Consider the following 25341-nt stretch of genomic DNA (forward strand, 5'->3'; position numbering starts at 1 on the left):
GTAGATACTTTTTTTTTAAATACTATCGAAATTCTCATTCTACTGTAATAGGTAACACATTGATCGTGTAACATAATGCTTTCTGGGCTGTTTCAATGCATTTTTGTACGGTGTAATTTAATTTTATTTCGACAAGTCTAAGTTATTTTTTAATTAGAACGCGAAGAAAATATTACCGCATCTTTTATTCTATGTAATTGATTATTTAGCCTAAGTTATAGTAAATCATCTCTCCAATCAATATTGCATTTGCTCCCAACAAATGATTCGCTCGTCCGGTTCTTCATACATGTTTTAAATGCTAAACTTTGTGGTGCTGTCATCGATTACACAAAAATATATATAATTTTCTACGAGACGAATATAAAGATATGAAATCATCTGTGACACTTATCACAATACCACATATCAGTTTGTGGCTGATATTGAAAGGGAACCGCTTTAAAGTGGCAGTTTATGTACACAGGTGATATTGAATATCTGATACCTATGTTTGATATGCATTAGCCCGTCTGCATTACCATAGCAATTTCCACGTCACCCCCCCCCCTCCACCCCGTGATTGTTTACACACAATGGTAATAGTTGCAGAGTTTGTAAAGTTATAATTATTGATTTATATTCAATATAACTTGTGTTGTACCTTCTGTGTGGTGGTTAGGTAATTGAATTTCAGATAGTGATCGTGGTTGGGTTTCTGTTACAGTTTTCGTTGTTGGAAGTTCCTTGAGACTTTTAATAGATTTGACTATAAGATGTATGGTTTGGTACAAATGTTAAATATTATAATATTATAATTTTAAGTGTGAGGAATCGAGCTCTAGGTTGATTTACAGTTAGGATTGAGACAAAAATCTTCCCAGACATAACAATTTAACATTTTAAACGCTACCCTCAAACGTAACGCTCAATTAACTGACACAGTAGAATTTAATAAAATCCTCTCTGTTAATGTGCATTACTTTTTTTAGATGGCTGTATGGAAGAATTAATTTATTTAGAAGGGAACCTTTTTTCTTGAAAAGTCTGAGAAAAGAAACCCTAACTAAACTAACAACAGGTTTAGAATCTTTTTTAATAGTTTCATAGGCTTTTACGCTTTCCGTTAAATTTATTTTAGTCTGTAAACCAATAGTAAAATAATCTTAAAAGCGTTGTTTTTGGTTAAATTACATTGACCAATACAGGTAATGTAAACAAGAAAAAAAGCTAATTAAATATTTTTACCAAAAGATGTGATTTCATTTTAATATTTCACTACTATAATACCACAGCTCAAACAAGAGTTTAGACTCATTTTCACACAATCTGTCAATGGATTTATCCTCTTGGAATTGGGATTGACCGTGAAGTCTTTCAATGTTTTAAAAACGTACTTTTACCAATCCATTGTGATATAACGTCCTGGTCATATCCAACTCATTGTCTTTGAATTATAAATTTACACACTCGCAATCGGCACTTAAAATTCACCATGCAACAATCAATAGCCTTCAATAGATCAGATATCTCGGCCAATCCGTTATACATACAAAGTTATACACCTTTCGTTTTACCCTAATGGCCTATTGTGTTAATTAATTAGCATACGAACAAAACCAGTGATTTAGCAGTCCGAGACCGAGTGGGTTTACGGAAACAGGAAACGGAGTGGACTGAATCGATGGCCGCGATATAGGTGAAAACTGTTAACTTGGTGGTTGGAGACGCCAAAGGCTAATGTGAATGACTGGCACAATGTTTACATAATGCAAGAGTAGTGCGTGAGAACGTGTTGATAACATGGCGCAGCTGGCGAGAGGACGGCGTTGAGGTAGGTCAGGGCCTGTACGAGGTAAACAGAGAGTCGTGAGGGAAATGTCTTTAAATTATAAATTTGTTGTGGCAGCACTGAATAAAGACAGAGTGAAATACGGAAGAGTTTAATGTGTACTTTGTGGTAGTACCTAAGTGAACACATAAACAACCGACCGATTAGTTTCATGATAAAGTGTTTAATAACCTTGCTTCTTTTCGTAATCACTTTAACGTGGGAACTTACAATACTAAATTCTTTAATTTTTAATGTAGAAGAGAATACATTCAGGTTTTAACTTTTTTCATGTAAGTGTGTGTTGTGTAAGTTCTTGTTCACACATTAAGAAGATTTTTAACTATTAACTGCGGAGTTGCCGTTGCACTTAACCAACTGCATATTTGCAGAAAACGATTTAAACATACGTTCCAATTAATCGGAATAAACTATCCTCTGCGTTTATTGTGAACAAACTTAAGAGTTCCTGAATCCAAAACGATGAATTATTTGTTATGCTCTGATTTTGGGTTTCGATTATAAAAAACAAGGCCACTGAAAAAATAATGTGAAAGGTATTCGACCCGTTAATTTTACTAGGCATGTGCATCTAATGCTATTCCGAGAGTTTGTCAAGAACACCATGTACACAGTGCAGTGAATTAGCATGTCAATTTGGGGAACGAACATGTGCTGTGTGTACCTGAGTGCATGTTAACACATAATTACATTATTACATGACATTAGTTAACAATTAATACAAAAAAAACTTCTTATGGGGATTTTTATTTTTTCCATATTGGTTCGTGTTAAGAAGAAAAGTTGAACTATACAGGTGTTTGTAATGTAAATGAAAGGGAGAAGTGGCAACATAGGATAAATAATCACTAGACACTCTATGGTACCGAATAGACCTACTGTTTTGACGTCACGAAGTAGTACATTCCTACAGTGACACCAGACGCAGCCATGAGGCGTTAACCGATTTACTCCATTTTCGCAAAATCGCAGCGCCACCGACCTCGGCTAAGGGTGTCACTGCGAGTTTTTGCCCACAACTTGCCTATTACGGCGTCCCTGCATCGGCCTCGCCCAGATTTATATTGGCGCGTTATTATGCGGAGAATATCAGCATACTTCAAACGCTAATTGCCTTTGTCAGTGCCGCCAACCTTATGTCCCCGCTAATCACCTGTCTGCAGTTGGCAGCAGTGATTATCTCCCGGTTAATTATTTTGTACGATTGGTGTATAATTGATTCGGTGTTTTGATTGAAATTCGTTGAGGTATGATGCACATCTCTCTAATCTATGCTCGTTACCTAATGTAAACATGAAAGAATTTTTTTATTGTGTAAAATCATATTCAACTTGAAAATCGGCGTCTATACATCCAAATAAGAGATCAGTGCACGGTCGTGGATGTTTGATAATCACTAAAACTCAAAACATTTCATGCTGGAAAAAAAGTATGCCTGCAATATAATAATGTCAAGGAATTCAATGTGAATTCAGTTGAATTAGCTTAACCCGTTTAGTTCAATTGTCTATACATACTCAGAAGATAAATTAAAAACGTGTCTGGTTAAACAACGTTTTATGTCAGCAATGGTAATATTGTAACAGTTGATTTACAAAAGTAGGTAAGAGCAAGTACTCTTGAGGAATGTCTTCAGACAGCAACAAAACTGTTAATTAAAGTGCACCACTTCACAACTGTGAATGTTTAGTTAAGCCACACAATATGTAGAGTGCCCCACTAATTATTCCACCCCACTCACATTTAATTTAATTTTTAAGTTTAAGAAAAGCAGGCGTACTTCGTGAAATTAGGAAGATAATGAACCAAAAACTCTTGAACGTAAAAAGTACCTCTGAGGTCGTCCTAATGTCTTTGATTATTTTCAAGACTCTTCAAGAAATCAGAAATTCCCCCTCCAAATGTCGAACGACTTTGGGTTTATTTATTTATCTTCGAGAGGTTTTGTTGTTCCCACTTTCACCTTGGATGAATATCAGTTTTTTCTGTGTGTAATTTGTGTAAAATGTTTCCATTTACCCACTATATTTGCGAACAAGTAAAATTGCTTTTCTGTAAATGCACATTCCTTTTGATCGAAGGGTTTATTAATTTTCAATAACTTTTAAAAATATTGAAGGTTCTTTTGAGTTGAATATTGTATTGATTCTCCCACTGTTAATAAACATACATTCTTCCCCTTCTATCGCGGGTTTAAACTAGAAATCTGGGTATCCATTGATTTGGTAATTAACACATTTCTACTACTAAAACCCAACAGACTCGCATGTTAAAAGGTTAAAAATACAAAACGCACATCGATGTACTTATGAAGTATGTTTTAAATTAACGTAAATAGATTTGAAACCTGTTTAGATATTAACATCGAGTCTGAAGGGGTTCCCTTTAATGTTAAGGTATTTTTTATTAGAACTTTCCTGATGGTATGTGTAAACATTTTAAAATGTCAAAAGTCTCAATTTTTACTCACTTGTTTTAGAAAGTAACTGTACCTTTGCAGGGGTTAGTGGTAAAGTTCCACTTTCTCTATAAAAAAGTATATACGAATGCAGAACTGTTAAGGAAATCAACTATTCTGAAAAAAAAATCTATACTTCTTACGGAAACACAAGTTGAATGACGAAGTACAGTAGTTTCAGAGGCAAAACACAGTAGGAAGTAGGGACCGGAGTTAGTCAGGACCGGAGTTAGTGCCGTAGTTGGTAGTCGATTGCAGCCAACTTCATCAGATGCTGGGAGTTGAGTGCCATACACGAACTTTCAGTAGAGTTTCTAAACTTATGTATAAAGCTGTTCACCGTCTTTTTTGAATGAGCTGCAAAGTCGTTGACTTTCGAACATAAATATTGTTGTTTAGTTTGACGTAATAGTTTAGTATGATTTGGTGTTATGTGTGCTAAAAGAAAATAAATATCGGAATATACACTCTTGGTAGTCACCTAGTTTGTATTGTACAGTACAACTAATCCAACTGTGTAGTCTCATTATCTATGACCAAATCAATCATTTATTTCTTTAGGTCGACAATTATTTCCTTGTAACTAATAATCTATGTATATATATAAAAGGCAAAGCCCTCACTGACTGACTGACTGACTGACTCACTCACTCATCACTAATTCTCCCACTTCCCACTTACCTAGGAGGCTGACATTTGGTACACTGATTCTTTAGGCATTAAATAGGAAAACTAAGTGGTTTTTATTCTGATCGGACTCTCGGGCTCCGCCCCAGTGGCTCTGGAGTTTCCCATGTTAACCTAATGAGTACTCATATTTAAATGGAATTAATGAATCTTAACAGCTGTTTCAATTAAACAAGTTGGTTCTGTTCGATGATGTTCAATAGCATTAAAATTACAAGGATTCAACCAGGACGTGATTGAGCCATGCGAATGAGCTTACTTATGAAGTTAAACGGGGCAAAGCCCGCGGGTACAGCTAGTGTAAGTATACATAGTGATTTGTTTACCTTATTTATCGTTCCAGTCCAAATCAGCTGTTGCTTCTACAACTAAGATACGCGATACACAAACGAAGCGACAAAACTGTATAATTAAATACAGGCCCGATACAGTCGACGAGAACATTTTTGAAGTGTATTGTATTTATGTGCACAATCTGTGTGTGTCCTGTGTATTTATGTGTATATAATGTATATATATATACATATATATATATATATATATATATATATATATGTGTGTGTGTGTGTGTGTGTATATATACCAGTTGACGACGTCCAACCGACTGACAGCAGTTCACGTGAAATGTTCAACACAACGGCTTCATCTGCGTGATCATGACGTAATCAGTGTCAAAACAACGTAAACTGGGACAGAAATAACGTAAACACTGTTTGTGTATTTGTCTTGCTACCTACAACTATTAGCTTAAAATCAATTGCAATAGGAGATCATTCCGTAACATGGCACTGTGATTAAAATTCTGTGCATTGTTTGTAAAAGTATTTATATATTTTATAGAAATGTTTGATGTTTCAGGTAAGACGATGGACGATTATGTTACGTAAGTTACTTTCATTCTTTTTGCCCTTATTTTGGACTTATCGTGCACAGTGTTAGGTAGATTATTGTGAGGTATATGCTTGAAGTTTCATTGTGTTTACTCTAGTTATTATTTTACCAGTTTTTCATCCTTGTAACTTTATATTAAGAAATAGCAATATAATATAGTAGTTTATGCTCAATGGCCGTGTCAATTTCAAAATCGTATTTTTTTCATACAAAAATCTGTGCAATGGGTCAAATTTGCATCTCACACATGAACAAAGATGATCGGTCACACTTTAATACTTACAAACATCCAAGCGAGATTACAAAGGTATGTAAAGCATCTCACTGTTGTATCCTATTCTCCATGACGCCGTGGGCTTCATACATTACAGTCTGTAAACACTATCTTCAAAAGACAAAGATTTTGATGCGAAACAAACGTGCAAGTAATAGTTTGAAATACATACGTGTAACAAACATATTATAAGCAAATTTATAAAATATTTTGCTAACAAACAACACTGCTTTAGAATCTCACAAAGGCAAGTGAAGCATTTCATTGCAGCGTAGCGCCAAAGGCTAGACACATACCAGCCGCCCGAGTGTAAATCTTACAAAGGACAAAGGCTAAAGGTGTTATTGTAAATCTATAATATTAAAACGAAACAGTGTTTTTTTATTTCACGATTCTGAATCAACCACTTGACGGATTTTCATGATTTTTGTGTTGAAAGAAAGATAATTTTAAGAACTAGGTAATGTCGAAGCCATAATTTTAGTTTAGGGTCCCAGTTTTTGGAAATTAAGTTTTAATTTTTAAAAAGTCTAGCAGCCGACGCTAAGATTCTAAACAATTTTTGGCATAAAATAATTTGCTTAACATAACAGCTGTAAACATTCAGCTTTTGTGTCAGAAATTCAGCATTTGGATAAAAATGTAAAGACATACTTAGGGTTGACTTATTTATACTATGTGTAATGCTAATCATTGATACGTTCAATTCTTCTGTAAGAGGATGAAAGATTAATTAAATATACATAGTAAAATACTAGGATGTTCAAATTATTTTTTAAAGCAATCTTTGTAATCTTCGATTTGTTTTAGAGCAATATAATTTGTTTTAACAGCTGGTAAAATAAAAACTATGGAACTATGAGGTTATTTTATTTACTCTTATTTTGTCATTGATTATAGGAAATAAGTAAGATAAGTAGAGATAATTATACCACAGTTTAAAATAGTTTAGACCAAAATTAATTAGACCACAGTACAAATCGAGGCTCTGTACACGAGTCTTAATAAAAAAGGATAAATGCAAATTATTTTACTGCTCCACTTTTCTAGGAAAGATTAGAAAAATAACAATGTTTACATATTTTAATTCTTCATGGTAGCTTTCTGATTACAATTAATGTTTGTCTGCTTTAACTTTGTTTGGATTAAGCCCGGAAATATTGATGTCATAAAAGAAGATCAAAAATAATCAGGAATCGCGATTTTAAATTACCACCACAACCTCAGCTGGGTTTTATACAAAGATAAACAGATGGATGACATAGATTGAACACAACGTCAACATTGACCTAGGATACTGCAATTAGACAAACCATCCTTTTATGAAATCGTGTTCAGTTGTGGTTACGTTTGGAGGTGCCTATATCAGCGCCCCCAAACGTGAAAATATCACTTATTTCAACTATGAATATATTGTAGTTTAAATTAACTAATATGGGAAATTACGATGTACATTTATTCAATGAGAGTGCGTAATTATCAAGGATAGAACTGATAACGGTATGGATAATAAACATTGACAATTACGTCATTAGCTTTACTAGCGTGTTTACTTTTTATATTCCTGCTACATGTGATGTGACCAGTTCTTTTTTTCAAATGAATGTTATTTGAACCAAACAGCTGTTTCAAAACAAACTGTTATTGTTTTTACTTTTCTTTGTTTACACTTATTTATTTAGCAATAAATGCAGTGAAATTGATATAAAGGATAGGTGTGACGATTCGTTTTGATGTTAGGACACCAAAGTTAAATTATGTGTACTATGAATTTTATTGGATATTATCGTTTTATTTTAGGTCGTTTCTATTCAGACCTACTGGAAATTGTGTATAGTAGTTGTATTGTGGTGATAATAATTATGGAAGAGGCAGGTATGCTATGGAAGGTGGTATCGTTGACTAGGTCTATACGCTATTACTCTCTCTACTGTAGGCTACTTATAATCAGTGTGCGTCTGAAAATTGCAGAATTGCTGTTTTATTGTAAAATTATCGGATTTAAAATGCATATCGTATAGGCCTATGATGGAATAAAAACATATTTGGTCACACAACATTTGTTTACAAGAGGATTTTTCACATGAAAACTGCAAGAAACGTTGTCTTTATATGTGTAAACTAGCTGATCTGACTGTAAACTAGCTGTACACGGTTTTAACTGACTACTGAATTCCCGTACGTAGGACGGGCTAACACCTCGTTATTTCCTAATTTGAAACATTCTACAGCTTTTACACCTTAATAGTTTGACTTACTAGATTTGACTTCATCGCTTAATTGAATTTAATTGTTCATATATGATAAACAATACTAATTTTAAATCGCTGTAAGTTTTTATTGTGTTTTGCTTTGTTTAAAATTTCGTAATCGTTGCGTCCAGGGTATACTGTCTTCATAAACATTTACATACCAAATGGTTCCAAATAGTCCAATTACAGAAATTTAATTTTTTAAATTTCTTTTTAACATGAATCCATGGCATGTACCCTTGTTACTGTAGTTAATTTATGTTAGTTCGACAAACCATTCGTAAAGCTTTAAAATTTTGAACTCCAAATACTCATTATCGCATTTTTACTGCTATTAATAAATACATTTAGATTTTCAACAACGTTGTACACCATGCAAATTTTCTTGCCGTTTTAGTTTAAAAAGTAGCAAAATAATAGTTATAAACATTTGTAAAATTTATAAAAAAGTCACAAAAGCATTGAATGCACAACTATTCCATACTTCACACTGTAGTGGTGGTGGTGGGGTAGTCCGCAGGGGGCGTTTAGTGGAGCGGTCAATTGATTAGGGACCTTGTATTAATTAGACTGCACAGCTTCAGTTACTGGTGATGAATGTAGAGGTTCAGACACTGGGGACGGCGCTGTCCTAGATGTCATCGTAAATTATACCGTATACATTGGAATCCTTACCACACTTATTGAAAGTTCCCACACATTTCGGAAATTAAATCAAAACTCGTATCTAGAATTGAAAAAAAAACCCAAGAAAATATGTGCTAGTTGTAAATATGAGTTATTTTTATATTCTATCTAATTCCTTAAAAAAATCATTCGAGAAATCTGTTGTGTTCAGTTGAGTAAATATAAATATCAACGAATCCTTGGTTTTGTAAGCTCCTTATATCTATCACATGTCTATCTTGATATCCATTGCTTGAATGTTATGCGATAAATGTTTTACTTTTTCCGTTGTTATATTGAATTTAGAAAAGAAAATTAACGTGTGGAAGTTAAATCCACATTTAAAGAATGGTGGTTTATCTTTTTATAGTAATACTGCAAATGTACCTTATTAAGTTGTGTGGTCAATTACGTTCAGAGAGATTTTGTTCTATTTGAACTAAAATATATAATAAATTGGAAAACTCCAAAGAATCTAAAATGAAGAATCACAACTATAAACCATAATAGAAAAAAACAATTTTAATAACTCATAAATAAATAAATAAAATATACACAACAACAGAGTTGAAATAACTTAACGAATAATTTTACAGTTTAAAAATAGGAGCTACAACAGCAATAAATAACTCTAAACAAATCAGAATTATTTTTAGATGCGAGTGTTAATACTTAGACCTAACAATAATTTATCACATAAATATTGCTTGAGGACACGAGAGGTTTATTTCGACATTGGTTTGAGTTCATAGATTGACGGACTTCTCCTCAAGAAGCGCTGGATCTCGACGAAAGACTTTCCTTTTGTCTCGAAAATGAACAAGTAGGTGAACAGTGTGCAGAGGAACCCGTTGACGGAGAAGAAGGCAAAGTTTGCGTACAGTCCGATGGTGTCGTCTACCGTGGTGTAGAGCTTGTTGACGAGGAAGGAGGCCAGGGCGAACATGATGGAGGCGATGGCGGCGGCGAAGCTCTTGACGTTGGTGGGGAACAGCTCGGCCAGCAGGGTGTGGGGGATGACGCCGATGCCCATGGAGTGGGTGACGCCGAACCCGAGCAGACAGACGTACGGGACCCAGATGTAGGAGGACATGTCGACCTCTGTCTCTCTGTCGAGGTAGTAGTAGACGCCGCTGATGCCGGTGAGGACGCCGCACCCGGCGCCGGAGAAGAGCAGTAGAGGTCTCCGCCCCAGCCGGTCCACCAGGGGGGTGGCGATGAAGTTGGAGACGGTGAGGATGCAGCCGAACACGATGATGACCTCGGCAGGACCTATGAGGCCGTCGTGTGTCGGCAGAGTGGTGCTGGAGTACGCTAGAAGAGGGCTGATCCCACACAGCCTCTGGAACGCCGAGATTACCAGCACAATGAATGTGGCTCTCCGACTCGCCGGAGTAGATAGTAGATCGTAAAACTTGGCTTTGTGTTGTAAATCCTCCTCGACGGCGGTTTTTATCTCCTTCAGCTCCTTCTCGACCAGGCAGGGTACGATGTTTTCAGGACTTTTCACCTGTGGTTGCTTCCTCAACCATCGGAGAGAATGACGTGCTTCGTCTTCTTTACCCCGCATAAGTAAATAGTAAGGGGAATCCGGCATGAATAGGAAGGAACTGAAGAATAAAACTGGGATGATCGCAGACAAAACGGCCAAGACTTCGAAACTGACGTAGGGACCGATAGCGAACTCGAACATTGTCCCGCTCCACAAGAGCCCCGCGAACACTGTACTCAACGCGCCGCGGATCGGTACACTTGCTATCTCTCCCAGATACATGGGTACTACCGTGAACGTTATACCTTTGCCGAACCCCGCCAAAAACCTGGCGATGTACAGCATGGCGGGAGTTGTCGCCAGACCCACCAGCATCCAGGTGAAGAAGAAGAGGGCGCCTGAGAAGAGGATGACGACGCGGCGGCCCACCAGGTCCATGAGGTAGCCGGCGGGGATGGAGCTGACGACGTTGCCGGCGTCCATGGCTGCCACTATCCAGGAGATCTGGTCTTGGTTCACTCTGATGCTGGTCTCGTTGAACTCCAGCTTCCTGATGGAGGGCGATGGCCAGCCGAGCCAGCAGCCCGTCGTCATCACCGTCAGCGACGCTGTAACATTCAGAAACACATCAAAATTGTACTTTCAACCACATTAAAATACGATTGATACCTAAAATAATACTCCTGAAATTACCACTGGGTATTATCTCAACATTTTGTCTGAAATATCTTTCACGTTTACAAATTACATCCAGTAAACGTTCGTTTACTACCAATGTACAAACCTTACGTGAAATTAAAATTTTCTTAGAAACGCCATCCAAAAAAATATCGGTGCCTTATACAGCCGTAGCTCTAGCTTCAGTTTTACTATCACTGGTTAGTGGTTAAACCACCACCCAGTCAAAAACACTACCCTCTGAAGCATATTTCAAATAACTAAACGAATGCTTTCACAGGGATTTACAAGTTTAAACATGTAAACATTGCCAATTCACACTTTCCACTACTTGTCATTCACACTAGCCAATTACAACATTAACAAGCAACAAAAACTGAATGAAGTATCGGCTGTGACAGCCAGGACAGCGGCGGCGCTAAGCTGACGTGAAATGTAACGGCTCAGTGACAGTAAATAAACAACGCTGAACGCATGTCAGTAACTCATGGGAGTGGCCTTCGCCAAGGATACCAAGCTACCAGACTACAGACAGTCAAACGAGTATTGAAATCTGTGGTTATTTGCGTGTCAAACGATTATTTAGCATATAAATCAAACGGTTAGGAATGGAAAAAATCCCTCGAGATTTGATTGGGAATTGGCATTCGTTTTTGGTTTGCTTGTGAGTTGTATTAATTCACGTTCATGTAAGTGTGTGAATTTTGGAATAGTTTTTATCAAAATTTGCAAATGCAATGAAACAGTTTTGCTCAACTGCGTCGACCGATGAGCATCGAAACCTAATGAGGACTATACCGTTCGCAATACTCAATAGGATGTTGCTTTTTGTGAATTACTTGTCAGGGGTTCTAAGAGAACTACAGTCGTGTACTGTGTGTTTCGCTGGTTTAAACTACCGTGTATAAATGTATTAAATCCTTAAACGAATGAAATGAGTTCGTAAAATTTACAAAGCCTCAAACCATTATGAGTTAATTTCCACTGGGAACGGCTTGGAGAAATAATAACACTTGAAGTAGTTTTATTTACGTTAGTTTTAAAATAATCAGCATCCAACACACAGACCTAGCAAACCCCCAGACACTACTGGGACAGAAAGCAGCCGGACCTTGTACAGAGGTTGTGCGACTTTCGCTGACAATGTCAACTGGAGCCTACAGGCTGAGACATGTAGCGATCAGCTGATTGGTCTGTATCATAACATGTGTCCTGTGTACAGTACACCCCCAGACACTGATACAGGTGTGCTGAGGACAGAAAGCAGCTGGACCTTGTACAGAGGTTGTGCGACTTTCGCTGACAATGTCAACTGGAGCCTACAGGCTGAGACATGTAGCGATCAGCTGATTGGTCTGTATCATAACATGTGTGCGTTGTAAATTAACAAGGGCGCGCAAATACGGCAAAAAACCCCATCTACATTTTCGACCAAAATGGGTTCGGTAGGCTTTATCAAGGCAGTTTGTTTTGCGTTGCCTTAACTTTATTCATAAAATTTTTTTAATACAATCCAAGCCTCACATGATGTTTTCTTGGACAATTCAAGTTGTAAATGCTGAAATACTATATTTGCTTGTGTTGTAATAATGTAAATTTAAAATATCAAAATTTTCTATATGTTATAATTTTACCATACTGTCATTGACTATTGGATACAGTTGTTGTATTAATAGTCAAAGATACTGTGTACCGCATGACCAAATTCAATAACTTCAAATAATTTTGCCCTCATTGAATTTACAAACGTAGACTTTCTGCATTTATGACTCTTGAAATGTCCGCAGATTATGTACTCTACAATGATTGAACACGTGCATGTACAAGTAAAAATAAATATTCAAACATTCGTTTTGTTTTTGGTAAACACCGAGATACACCGATTACTACTACTGTGCTCACTAACATTTGTTATAAACGGAGGCTATAACTAACAATACTCAGCGTTGTTCCTGACCGCACTAGTATATCGACATGAGTACAGTGGTGTCGATATTTATTGGTAGTTTATTTGGGGTGTGTAGAGGTCGTACGTGGGACCAAGGCCTGGAACCGACCTCCTGCAGGACTTAGTACCGCACCACCTGGATATTATAACACCAATAACTGAACTAAAGAACAACTGAAAACGAAGGTAAACAATACCGTAGGGACACGCATATCACAATGTACAGTTACCAGAGTACTATTCAATTATAGCCCAATGCTTGAATCTTACTATTATAACTAAAGTTTTCACTAGATTTGCTGGAACGGTGCAGGGAACTTTCATATTAATTACTTTACTGTCTATTACTGTGTGTAGTAGTCACCGGACATGTAAGTGATTGTTTTTGAACCGTAATGATTGTCAATGTATGTAATTTTTGCTATGCCATGCTGACAGGGAATTAAATTGTTGATGAACCATACTGTCAGGTAGTTTAATTGTTGGTGAACCATTTTGTCAGGTAATTTAATTGTTGGTGAACTATTCTGTCAGGTAATTTAATTGTTGGTGAACTGTTCTGTCAGGTAATTTAATTGTTGGTGAACTATTCTGACAGTTAATTTAATTGTTTCTGAACTAATCTGGCAGTTAATTTAATTGTTGGTGAACCGTTCTGACAGGTAATTTAATTGTTGGTGAACTATTCTGTCAGTTAATTTAATTGTTGGTGAACTATTCTGTCAGGTAATTTAATTTTTTGTGAACTATTCTGACAGGTAATTTAATTGTTGGTGAACCGTTCTGACATATAATTTAATTGTTGGTGAACTATTCTGTCAGGCAATTTAATTGTTGGTGAACTATTCCGTCAGGTAATTTAATTGTCGGTGAACTATTCTGTCAGGTAATTTAATTGTTGGTGAACCGTTCTGTCAGGTAATTTAATTGTTGGTGAACCGTTCTGACAGGTAATTTGTTTCTGAACCATGTTGACATTTTACTTTACTATAGTTGAATCATGATTCAGGTTTTTAATAAAGTACTTAACATGATGACTTATTATTTAAACTACTGGGGTGGATTACTTTCTTTGTAGGAGGATATTTGTGAAACGTTACTCCTTATAAGATTTACCTCTAACGAGTAGTCAAGAGTTCCAAGATCTCCTGTGGAAGTCAGCATTATGCCAACCGTCATTTACATTAACCTTAATTTATTTTCACAAACCGTCAATTATTTTTAAGTGCTCCTGGATGGGTTCTCTCAGTTCTCTGTAGTAATTATTACTTTTTGTGTCCCGCCTTGGTTGCAAGGAGAGTTGCCCGGTAAAAAGCAAAGGTCGGAATGGAATATTTTGTCCTCAAGGTTTCCGTGAAATTAGATTTGACTGTTGTTTCTGATTGCAATGATTATGATATTTACAGTGTTTATTCTTCTTATATTCCCTCTCTGGCTTTTTAATTGCTCTTTAATATCCAATGAACTTACTGTTTCTTACCAAGAAATTTAAAGTCGGTGTTTGGATTTTTTTAAGTCGATATTAATGCAAACCTGCAAAGGTGTCCTTAGCTAAGATTTGTAAACAAACAAACACAAACCTTAACATGCGCACAAATCGCAGCACATTAACATGCGTAAATAATTTTCGTGTGAGTTAGATACAAATTTTCTTTTTTTGCAATTTAATTTCCTTTAATTTGAGACAACTTAAAACGACGTTTTTATTCTATTATTGAAAATAACTCACATTGCTATGTGAAGCCAGGGAATAGTGCAATGGTGTAAGAAACGCTCGTCTAATTGAATTTAGTAAATTAACATAGCTTCATTATTAATTTATGCTTTTAAATAAACTAAAACAAGGGGATATTAAAACTAAAAGGATACTTAATTACCTTTTTTATCAGTGCTTTTAAAGTAGTTTAGTGAATCGACAAAATTATTAAATTACAGCCAGTGAAGCAGAATGAACTCTTTGCGTTCATTATTTCTGCTCAAATGTATCTAATTATATTGATGATATAATCAGTGTTTTTAGCTGATATTGAATGTCAAGAAATAGCAAGTGTCTGTGCGAGATTGAGAGTGCAGCTCATTGAATTTTAAAGTGTATAAATTACTCTGTTCACCCTTACTCAGTCACCTTAGCCTACTCCATTTTTACCGTGTCTTACACAAAAGTTTGCTTTTTCATACATATTTTTTTTTCATTTGTATAGTTTTATTCATAGCTTCTCCTAGTTTTATGAGAATTTTGGAGAGTAGTTTTAAATAAAAATGTAGCGAGAAGTATAACAAATATCATAGAGCCAGAGACAAACCATCATGTACGTCTGGAAAAGGTTTTGTTTGATTATACATCGAATGTCAAATATACTTTGGGGGTTTTACTTCACTTATTTGTTTTATATTATTGGTCATTCTAGCATATTTTTTGGCAATTTCCAAAATATAACTTTTAGTGGATGGAAACCTCGATAACCTAAAAATACAATACAAATTCACGCAATTGGAGGAAGAATAACCACTGTTAGAATAACTCACTTTGGCCGTATAAGTACACAGCTAGCCAGAATTAAGTGTGGTTTGGTTGCATTAACATGTATGTGCTATTTTGTCAGTTACTAAGCCACTGTATAAAAAACTAAAGGTTTAATTGTTTTTGTGTTAACACTTAAAGTGCCGTTGACATGTTTGAACATGAAAATTGCATTTATTTCAATGTTAAGCAATGGCGGGAATTCCCGTCATCAGCACCCAACGTGTTAAACTAAATTATTGATAACATAATAGTTGCTTAGTAAAGCAATTCAATAGTTAAGTAATTTGATGGTTTATTTAGGTGCTTATTATGGTTTAAATTGACTTAATGATAACTCTACGTAACTGCCCTTTGAAAGCGCATCGCCACCTGTCCACCTTCATCGCAGTGCTACTGTTTTGCCCTTTACTACAGAAGCCCTTTTGCGTCCGCTTTTAATTACCTGCACTGCATTGCGCTTAACTCTGACCTTCGACTGACTACTGAGTGCTGAACATGGAAGGGCCGTAATGGTAATATTCATCGGCTACTGCTCGCCGCCGCCGGGCACGGGTTTATGCTTATTTATTTTCTCCGTTTTACCAGACCTTCGAACTAGCCTTCCATCGACCTCTGGTTACTCGTTTACCACTAGCTTGACACGGATATATTTTCTTAACTGATTTTACAGGTACATGCAGTCTGGGACGGTCGTCCTGTAATCCAGCTACTAGGAGGTCACGAATTGTGGATATTTGTAGGCATGCACTGTGGATGTGATGCTTCCTGATGCGGATTAACGTCCGCAATAGTGAGTACGACGACTATCCACAGTACTATCCTGATAATAAGACCAAATCGTTATTAACAAGGAATAAATGTGGTTCGGATTCCAATATAAACTGTAGCTCCCTAGATGCCATTTTCTGTAAACAGCTGTGTCCAAGGGACATATCGGCCTTAGTAACTCCACTCATCCTAAACTCACCCTTCAGTTATATTTGGGTTAAAATACGGACATAGTGGCGTCCCCATCTTAAATAGTTTGTACATTGACATGATTATTGATAATTGATATAATTAAAGTACTGTTCCGAGGTATAAGAAAATTAAAATAAGGGTAGTTTCTGTAATAAAACATAATGGAAATGTATAAAAAATTAACGTCAATAATCATTTTACATTGTATGGGAAGGACACATAATAAATTAGATGCTTCTAAAGTTGACAACAGAAACTATCCCGACTCTAGCATATAGGAAATGAGCCGTTTTTGACCTTATGGTAGTCTGTGTCTGAACTCGAGTTGTTAAGAAAATTGTATTTATTTGTTGAATTAAGAAACGTCTGAATTTTTTGTAACATTATACGTATGTAACGATGATTTATATGAACATGTTTTATATGATATAAAACATTATCACAGGAATATCCTCTGCCATTCCCAAAGGCCGTTTAATCTGATTTGGATTCGACAGTTTAAAGCGATTACAGTCCGGATTGCTGTTTGTTAAACCCGAACTGGGTTTCTTTCTATCTCCAAATAGGAAACGAGTCTATGGTTTTTATGTTGCATTGGCGTTTTTGTGGAAACCTTTCGTGAAAACAGTTTGTTGCATTTTTTTATTAGTAAAAAAAATATGAATACATACGTTTGGTTTCTTAATAATAAAATTGATCGTTTATTGGATAATGACCAAGACCAGTCTACCATGTTACCATCGGTGTATTGTTACTATGTAAAATGTTGTATGTAATGGATGAATGAACGACAAGCGAGCGATGTCAGCTTTATACTGGCTAAGAACATTAAGAAAATTACTAAGATCAGCTGTTTCTTTATCGTTTATAAAAATACCCCCATTTAATGGATGGAACCGCAACCTTCTGACTATTAGGCGAGAAATAAATTAGCAATAAGGTAACATTAGGTGAGATACCATTCTATCTTATAACAAACAATCCAATATTAGGACCCAAAATAATCAATGTATGAATTTTAGTGGGAAGAAGTCTTCAATACACAGAAGGTTCCCTACGTGTGATTATCCTACGAATTTTCTTTTCTTATAAAGGTAAACTTAAAAGCGTACCGTGGGTTCAGACCATAGGATCACGGTGCTATCACATTGATAAAAGCTTTTTATTGGTGATTGTCAGGTTTCTAACCCGCGCCGCAACGACTGAAGTCCCGCACATATTAGTCAACTAGCCCGACCAACATAGTCTACTACAAAGTATTGTATGTCTGGTTAGTACACCAGACTTTACTGCAATGTAGACAGAAGTAATCCGATGTGTAGATCCACCCGTCCACAGACAATGGCCAGTTGATGCTAGTTTATCGACTAACTACCTAACTACCAGTTAGTTACGAGTACTGTAGTTACACGTCTAAGTGCCACTCGTAACCCGTAAGTGGTCGTCATACTTTTGATCTCTGTTATTACAATTGATTGTGTGCAACTCCGCCTCATATGTTTGGAACTTAAATGATTAGTTGGAGGTTTTGGGTAGCTGTGTTTGTAACGGGTTCAAGTAGTGCAAACAGTGTGAACTGCGCTTGATTTGTTGTACAAATTATTTGCACCGTTCACTCTGTGGATTTAGAACTTTTTAATGGACTAGAGTGATTTTTAATTCCTTACTTTGCATTTTAAGAGCTTTAAGTAGAAATGTAGCAGTCGTATTACCTTAATAATTTTTTATACAGGAAATATAATACTATTTATAGCTTTGTTTGTAGAAACAACTCCAAAACTGAGACAGTTTAACAAAACAGAGATTTTTCAAACAGATTCCTTCGGTTGGTTCTGAACCACCGGGTCATCACATAATCACCTATAGTCTGTACGTCGGAACATTTCTCCTGACCCTTCGCTGGCCAGTCCCTAATAGACGGAAGGTCCGGAGACATGTTCCAACATACAGACTATAGCAAATAGTGTCACCAGTTGAATCGCAAGATATGGGAAATTCCACACTGTACTAGCCTTTAATATATGCCGTAGTAAACTCGACCCGACGATTATTCAAGTGTCTAATTTAAATAAGTAAATATGCATTAATCTATCAGATAGAGGCAAAAAAGATCAATTAATCATAATTTAAAAATGCCATGCTATTAAATAAACATAACAGTAGACATTGGTGTATTAATTATCTACCAGGACACTTCCAGATTTATTTGTTTAATGGTTTCATTTTATTTTATTTTATTTGTTTATGTAAAACTGTGTAATATATAATAAGCTAACATTAGAATATATTTGAATGTCGGTGTGAGTACTACAATACACAGTATGCATTTATATTATACATAAAATTAGGTATTAATTGAAATAATAGATTAGGTAAAGTAAATGTCAGTGAAAATAATCCTACTTATTCTGTAGATTATTACCTTAATTGCAAAGTAATAACAGTAGATTTTTATTGATGATTTATTCACTTGTTTTCATGTTATATTGAACGATGTAGTATCTAATACAGGAATGAATTGTATTCAGTAAGTGTCTTGTATATGTCGTTGTACGGTTCGCTGTATTTTCATGTTGTTACGTGTATTGTCGTGTGTGTCCGTGTAGTGAGTGTTCGTATCTCTATCGTGTTGTGATTGTAGTGTTTTTTAATATGTATTTACTTAGTGTTAGTGTCAAGTGACTTATTCCGTGATATTATTTAAGCTGTTTTACCTGTGACGACATGCATATTATTTGTTCTTACGATACACTGAAGTTATTATGGTTAGTATTTTCAATTATTTACAAAAGCATACTTTTTGCAAAAACTAACTAACCACCCATGTTGATTATGCAATACTCTAATGATTGTTAATATCTGATGATATCCAAGTTTAGTCCTCATCATGATTGCTAAAATATAAGTTATACAGGCTATTTTGTTTTGTTAATTATTATAATTATAATTTTTTTAAATGAATGCGTTTTCTGTAAATGGCAAAGAAAAATTAATTACGGTACTTTGTGTGATAAAATTTATTCTTGTGTTGTTATACGAATTTGAGCATTTCCTCCCCCCTTTCTGGTGAAATAAGTACCTATATAAGTATTCTTTATATCCCTCAATGTAAAAATAGGCCTAATTTAATTATAGTTTTAATTAATTTAGAATTAGCTTGGCTGGCATGTTTCCCTTTTCGAACATCCTCAGGGACTTGGATAGTATTGCATTTTTTTAACCTTATAAATAAAAAATACCCCCGCCGCAGCAAACCTACATACTAACCAAAATTTCCATTTGCCAAGTTGGATTTTGATAAAAATATTTCGTTAAACATGTTGGATTTTTTATCTACTAACCGCTATACCGTTCTTCAATGGGGACAAGCATGCCAATACGGTAATTTCTTTTAGGGCTTCGCCCTCATAGAGTTTTATTTATATTAACTAACTTTGAAAGATTAGGTGATTCTGAACAACTTTCTTTACAAAGTTTATATGTGAAAAGCTGGTCCTATTGTTGAATTGTTCACATTCAGATTGTAAATCACATTCGGATTCTAAATTGACTTCTTTTTATATAATTGTAGTATCCGGTCAAAAGTAGGTAAATAACTCCTCATGGGGTTGACCAAATTTAAAAAGGAACAAATTTAATGTTTGTGCTGTACGAGTATATCCTGTAGTTTTATTTACCTAATAACTGTTTGAAATGTTTGAAACAAATATAATATTTGAAACGTAAAAGGGGGTATTGAATTGGATTCGTTTTGCCTTTGTAATAAGTTTTGAACTCTATAAATATCTAAATTTGCGCATAGGTCCCGTATCGATTGTAATACTGTAAAAGATACAAAATAAAAATAAAAATAACATTAAACAATACTAATACGACGGCAAACACAGAGACAAAGCTATATTCCAACAAGTGTAATGTTAAGTTTAATTGAGCGAAGCGAGCGAAGCTCTTATACGTCGACTTTTATGCATTTCGTAATACGCAAACTCCTCCTAGACGGCTGAATCAATCGTTTTCAAATTTTGGATGGCGATAAAGACCATATCGGTGAGTGCCAACATCTATATGGCGTTAAAAATAACTCTCAGGAATCCGCCCCACTGGGTCTCAAAGTTTCAATGTAATCCTTATGGAAGCAGTATTTGACACATAAACAAAGACATATGATCAGCTGTTGACTTTTGAATGCAATAGATAAAGAAATAGCTGATAGCATTATTCCACAGATATTAGAACAGAACGGTATAAATCATAAATATAATCAAATGACGACACTAGCTTGAGGTCCGTGACGTAGGAAGTGCTAAAGGAAGTACTAAAGGTGAGCAGTCTGGAGTGTGGAAACTGTTTATGACGATTAGATTTAGGTATCTGCATTCCAAAAACTATAAGGGAAGGGAGGAAAACGGGTCCGTGACGTAGGAAGTGATGAAGGAAGTAGTCAAGGCGAGCTGTCCGGAGTGTGGGATCTGCTTATGACCATTATATTAAGGTATTTGCAATCCTATGATGCTATGGGAAGGGAGGAAAACAGGTCCGTGACGTAGGAAGTGGTGAAGGAAGTAGTAAAGTCGAGAAGTCCGGAGTGTGGGAACTGTTTATGACGATTAAATTAAGGTATCTGCAATCATAAAATGCTATGGGAAGGGAGGATAACGGGTCCGCGACGTAGGAATGATGAAGGAAGTAGTCAAGGCGAGCTGTCCGGAGTGTGGGAACTGTTTATGACGATTAGATTAAGGTATCTGCAATCATAAAATGCTATTGAAAGGGAGGGAAACAGGTCCGTGGCGTAGGAAGTGGCGAAGGAAGTAGTCAAGGTTAACAGTCTGGAGTGTGGGAACTGTTCATGACGATTAGATTAAGGTTTCAACAAACATAAAATGCTATGGGAAGGGAGGAAAACAGGTCCACGACGTAGGAAGTGGTGAAGGAAGTAGTAAAGGCGAGCAGTCCGGAGTGTGGGAACTGTTTATGACGATTAGAATAGGGTATCTGCAATCATAAAATGCTATGGGAAAGGAGGAAAACGGGTCCGTGACGTAGGAAGTGATGAAGGAAGTAGTCAAGGCGAGCTGTCCGGAGTGAGGGAACTGGTCATGACGATTATATTAAGGTATCTGCAATCATAAAATGCCATGGAAAGGGAGGGAAACAGGTCCGTGGCGTAGGAAGTGGGGAAAGAAGTAGTAAGGTGAGCAGTGTGGAGTGTGGAAACTGGAAACCGTTTGTAGCAGTTTTAATGTATATCTACAATGCTGAAATGCTATGAGAAGGGATGGAAGCATGCCCATGACATAGGTAATGGTGAAAGAAGTAGTAAAGGCTAGCAGTACGGAGTGTGGGAATGTTTGGGGCAATTAGATTAACGTATCTAAAATAATAAATTATTTTGGAAAGTGATGAATACAGGTCCACGACGTAGGAAGTGGCTTAGGAATTAGTAAAGTATGAGCATAGTGTGTGATCCATCTGTGGCAGTTAGATTAATGTATCTTCAATCCTAAAATGCTATGAGAAGGGGAGGAAACAGGCCCCACGACGTAGGAATTGGTGAAGGAAGTAGTAAGGCTAGCAGTGCAGAGTGTAGGAACTGTCTTTGGCTATAACAATTAATGTATCTGCAATCCTAAAATGCTATGGGAAGAGAGGGAAACAGGTCCACGACGTAGGGGGTGGTGAAGGAAGTAGTAAAGGTGAGCAGTGTTGAGTGTGGGAATGGATTAATGTATCTGCAATGCTAAAATGCTACGGGAAGAGACTATAAAGACTGTATGTTAAAATGATTACGAAGCACGAATCGATATATATTTTCGATACATGCAATCGTTGACAATCGAAATTTACTGAGTTGACAACAACTGATTTTTACTCCAAAGAGGCTACAGTATAAAAGATGTTTACTCCCTAAATATTAAAAATGGTACTTTAGACCCGCAACGCATGCATTAAAAACTACTGTTTTTACTGCAGTATGACAAAAACAATATAATATGAACCCTTGATGACTCCGCTCAATTTTGTGGATGCCTCTGCGAACGCCACCTAGTTTAATCATTGAATCGATTTCAAAGGAATGTTGAATAAACAATAATTAACTAATTACCGCTGTAGCAAATCAGTGGTTTAATCACTGGACACATTCCGCCGCGTTCGTTCCAACTGTTTTGTGTTTACAGGCGTGGTTTACATTTAAATGCGTTCCACGTTTGTTTACCTAATAATTGGTTTTACGTTCTTCATTGGAAAAAAAAAACTTCTCGTTCAGTGCGTGTATTCAATTTGTGATTAGTAATTTGCTCCGTTACACAGGAAATTTTTAAATCTTTCGAAATGAAGAGTAATTTTTGCACGTAAAATACAATATATTCCGTAAGGTAAAGGAATTCCACCGTAAGGTGGAATTTAAAATTCAAATCAGAGGGATAAGGAATTTAATTAAATTGTAATATAAATATTGAAAACAAGTAAATATTCTCGAAACGGAAAATGCATATTAATACATCTATTTGTATGTTTTTTTTTAAGTTTACTGAAGTTTACTGAAGTCGATGCCATTTTTTATTGAGCGCTCTTAATTATGGTGGGAAAATAACACGAGTATCAGATGAGAAATTTTGTTCTTATATTATCTGTTCTGGTCCGTGGAATAGAACTACGGTATATATCTACGCTTGAATAACAACCGTTAAATGGAAATATACTTATAAACAAAGAGGCAAATCTCTTTATTTAATTTATTATTTTACTATATTCCATAAAATTTTAACATATTCAAATGAACTATTCCTAAATTTCATAGGTATAACTTTTTTGTACCTTAAATATTGGAGTTTCACACGTGTATCGTATGTCCATCCGAACGAGGAACTAAAAAAATGTTTTAAATACACTCAGGTCTGTTATTGAATTCAACTAGTAAATAGATTACTTGTTCTGTAATTCTCTAAAACTCTTTGGCTAATTTTGATTAGCTATGGAATAGAATTAACCTAAGTTCTTCATCTATAATCTGTGTGGGGAAAACAACGTAAACAAAAGTAAATCCACACAATGGGTTGTAGTTATAGGGACCGATATATATTTTAACGCCTCACATAAGAATTTTTGATGATCACGGGGCGTAGGCCGAGTAAATTTAAGGGAAACAACAGATCTATTTGCTGGGTCTGTACTTTTTGTTGTAAGTTAGCCCAGTCGTGTCCCAGTATCTTTGCGTTTACCCTGAGCAATCAGTTACACAGAAGTCACTATATTCTACTACACTACAGATACACACTCAACGTCCGTCCTACCTGAGGTGGCCGCGACGAACTGCCGCAGCGCTCCTGTGGTCTTTCTATTCCTCGTGGTGGATGGTCGCATGGTCACAGTACACCACAGACTGGTCGTGGAGTCGTGGTGACCTCCGATCACCGTTCCCCTACCTTCGCACCTCCTCGGACCGATGTTTTGGTTCGTTCCCCACCTGGTTCCGGTCACATCCTATCAACTGGAAAACTTGTAACTCGTCACTTTCTTTGGTGTGGTGGGATGCCGGGAGCGTTAGCTGGACAATTAATCTTTGGAGGTTCGAGATGATCCATACCGGTCAGGAGCTGTTTTATTTTAGATGTTAAAATTTCTGTAACTACTCTCCCTGATGATATACGTTTTTTTATGAGGATAACACGATTTGTCTTCAAGAATACGTGGAAATCCCGGAGGTCCAAATCAATTTATAATGGAATAAAACTTTCTTAACTAAATATAACTCTGACCGTATAACAGTCACCGTGAGAATTGAGGTAGACAAAATCTAGAACACATGTTTATGTATTGTACGCATCTAAAAGGCAAATCACAAAAGATTATCTGGGCAAAATACCAGATATCAATGTAAATTGGTGATAAACATATCTTCTTCTTCCAAACCAACATTCTTCAGCAAATTGACTCCTAGATGACGTAGATACATGGACAATGAGTGTGTTTTACGCTTTATCGCTACGCCCAATGCATTTGTGGTGATTATTTGAACTGCTGTAGTTATGGTGAAAACTTGGACGACAGTTCGTTAAAGTCTAGGAGGCGTGAACTGTTGACATAAATCTACCGAAAGTTTGCCATAGTTTCACCAAAATACATCGCTCACAACCTAATTGGTACTTGAATGCACCAAAGTTTCAATATACTGAACGTGCAGTACAGTAGTACAGTGCAGTACAGCGGTGTAAGTAGGTGACGGCCACAGGTTAGGTTCTTATACGACAATCTGCTACTCGACTGTCGCTGTCATAGTTTCAATTATCCGTTGTCCAAGGTCTATCAGGCGACAAATCTTCCTGCCGACATCGCATTCCGCGCGGCTCAGCGCCTCCGCTACTCACTTATCCCCGCGGATTAATTGGTACAATACGGCAGCGACTCGCGTTCCTATCTGATCCGGGGAAATGATCAGCATATGGTAGCGAGCTAGTGGTAGAGCGCAAGGATTTGGTTCGCGAGTTGCCGGGTTCATTTCCCGCCAATTATCAACGGTTTTTAGCTGTGTGGTGATCCCGTTACCCTCTAGGTCTTGAAGGGATGTAAAAACGGAGCTTGGTTCGGTCATACAGACTATAGGGCATAAAGACGGCTATATAATATGTGGACGCCTTCAGCTTGGAGATTAGGTTTGGTTGGACATATGACTTAAAGA

General features: G+C 36.4%; 2 protein-coding genes across 2 annotated transcripts in view; one reads left to right on the forward strand and one right to left on the reverse strand.

Annotated features, from left to right (window-relative positions):
- LOC128991553 (dystrophin, isoforms A/C/F/G/H-like) overlaps positions 1–25341 on the forward strand; it is a 557771-nt gene that overhangs the window by 74954 nt on the left and 457476 nt on the right. The gene's annotated exons all lie outside the window — the stretch shown is intronic.
- Positions 9595–24028, reverse strand: LOC128991548 (facilitated trehalose transporter Tret1-like). Its single transcript, XM_054414534.1, has 2 exons — positions 23957–24028; positions 9595–11159 (listed from the first exon to the last, which is right to left on the reverse strand). Exons 1-2 carry the CDS (start codon positions 24024–24026, stop codon positions 9784–9786), a joined length of 1446 nt encoding a protein of 481 aa, XP_054270509.1. The 5' UTR covers positions 24027–24028; the 3' UTR covers positions 9595–9783.

This window comes from Macrosteles quadrilineatus, unplaced genomic scaffold (genome assembly GCF_028750875.1).
Source record: "Macrosteles quadrilineatus isolate MER2022 unplaced genomic scaffold, UCM_ALF_1.0 Scaffold_4__1_contigs__length_99947679, whole genome shotgun sequence".
NCBI classification, from domain to species: domain Eukaryota; kingdom Metazoa; phylum Arthropoda; class Insecta; order Hemiptera; family Cicadellidae; genus Macrosteles; species Macrosteles quadrilineatus.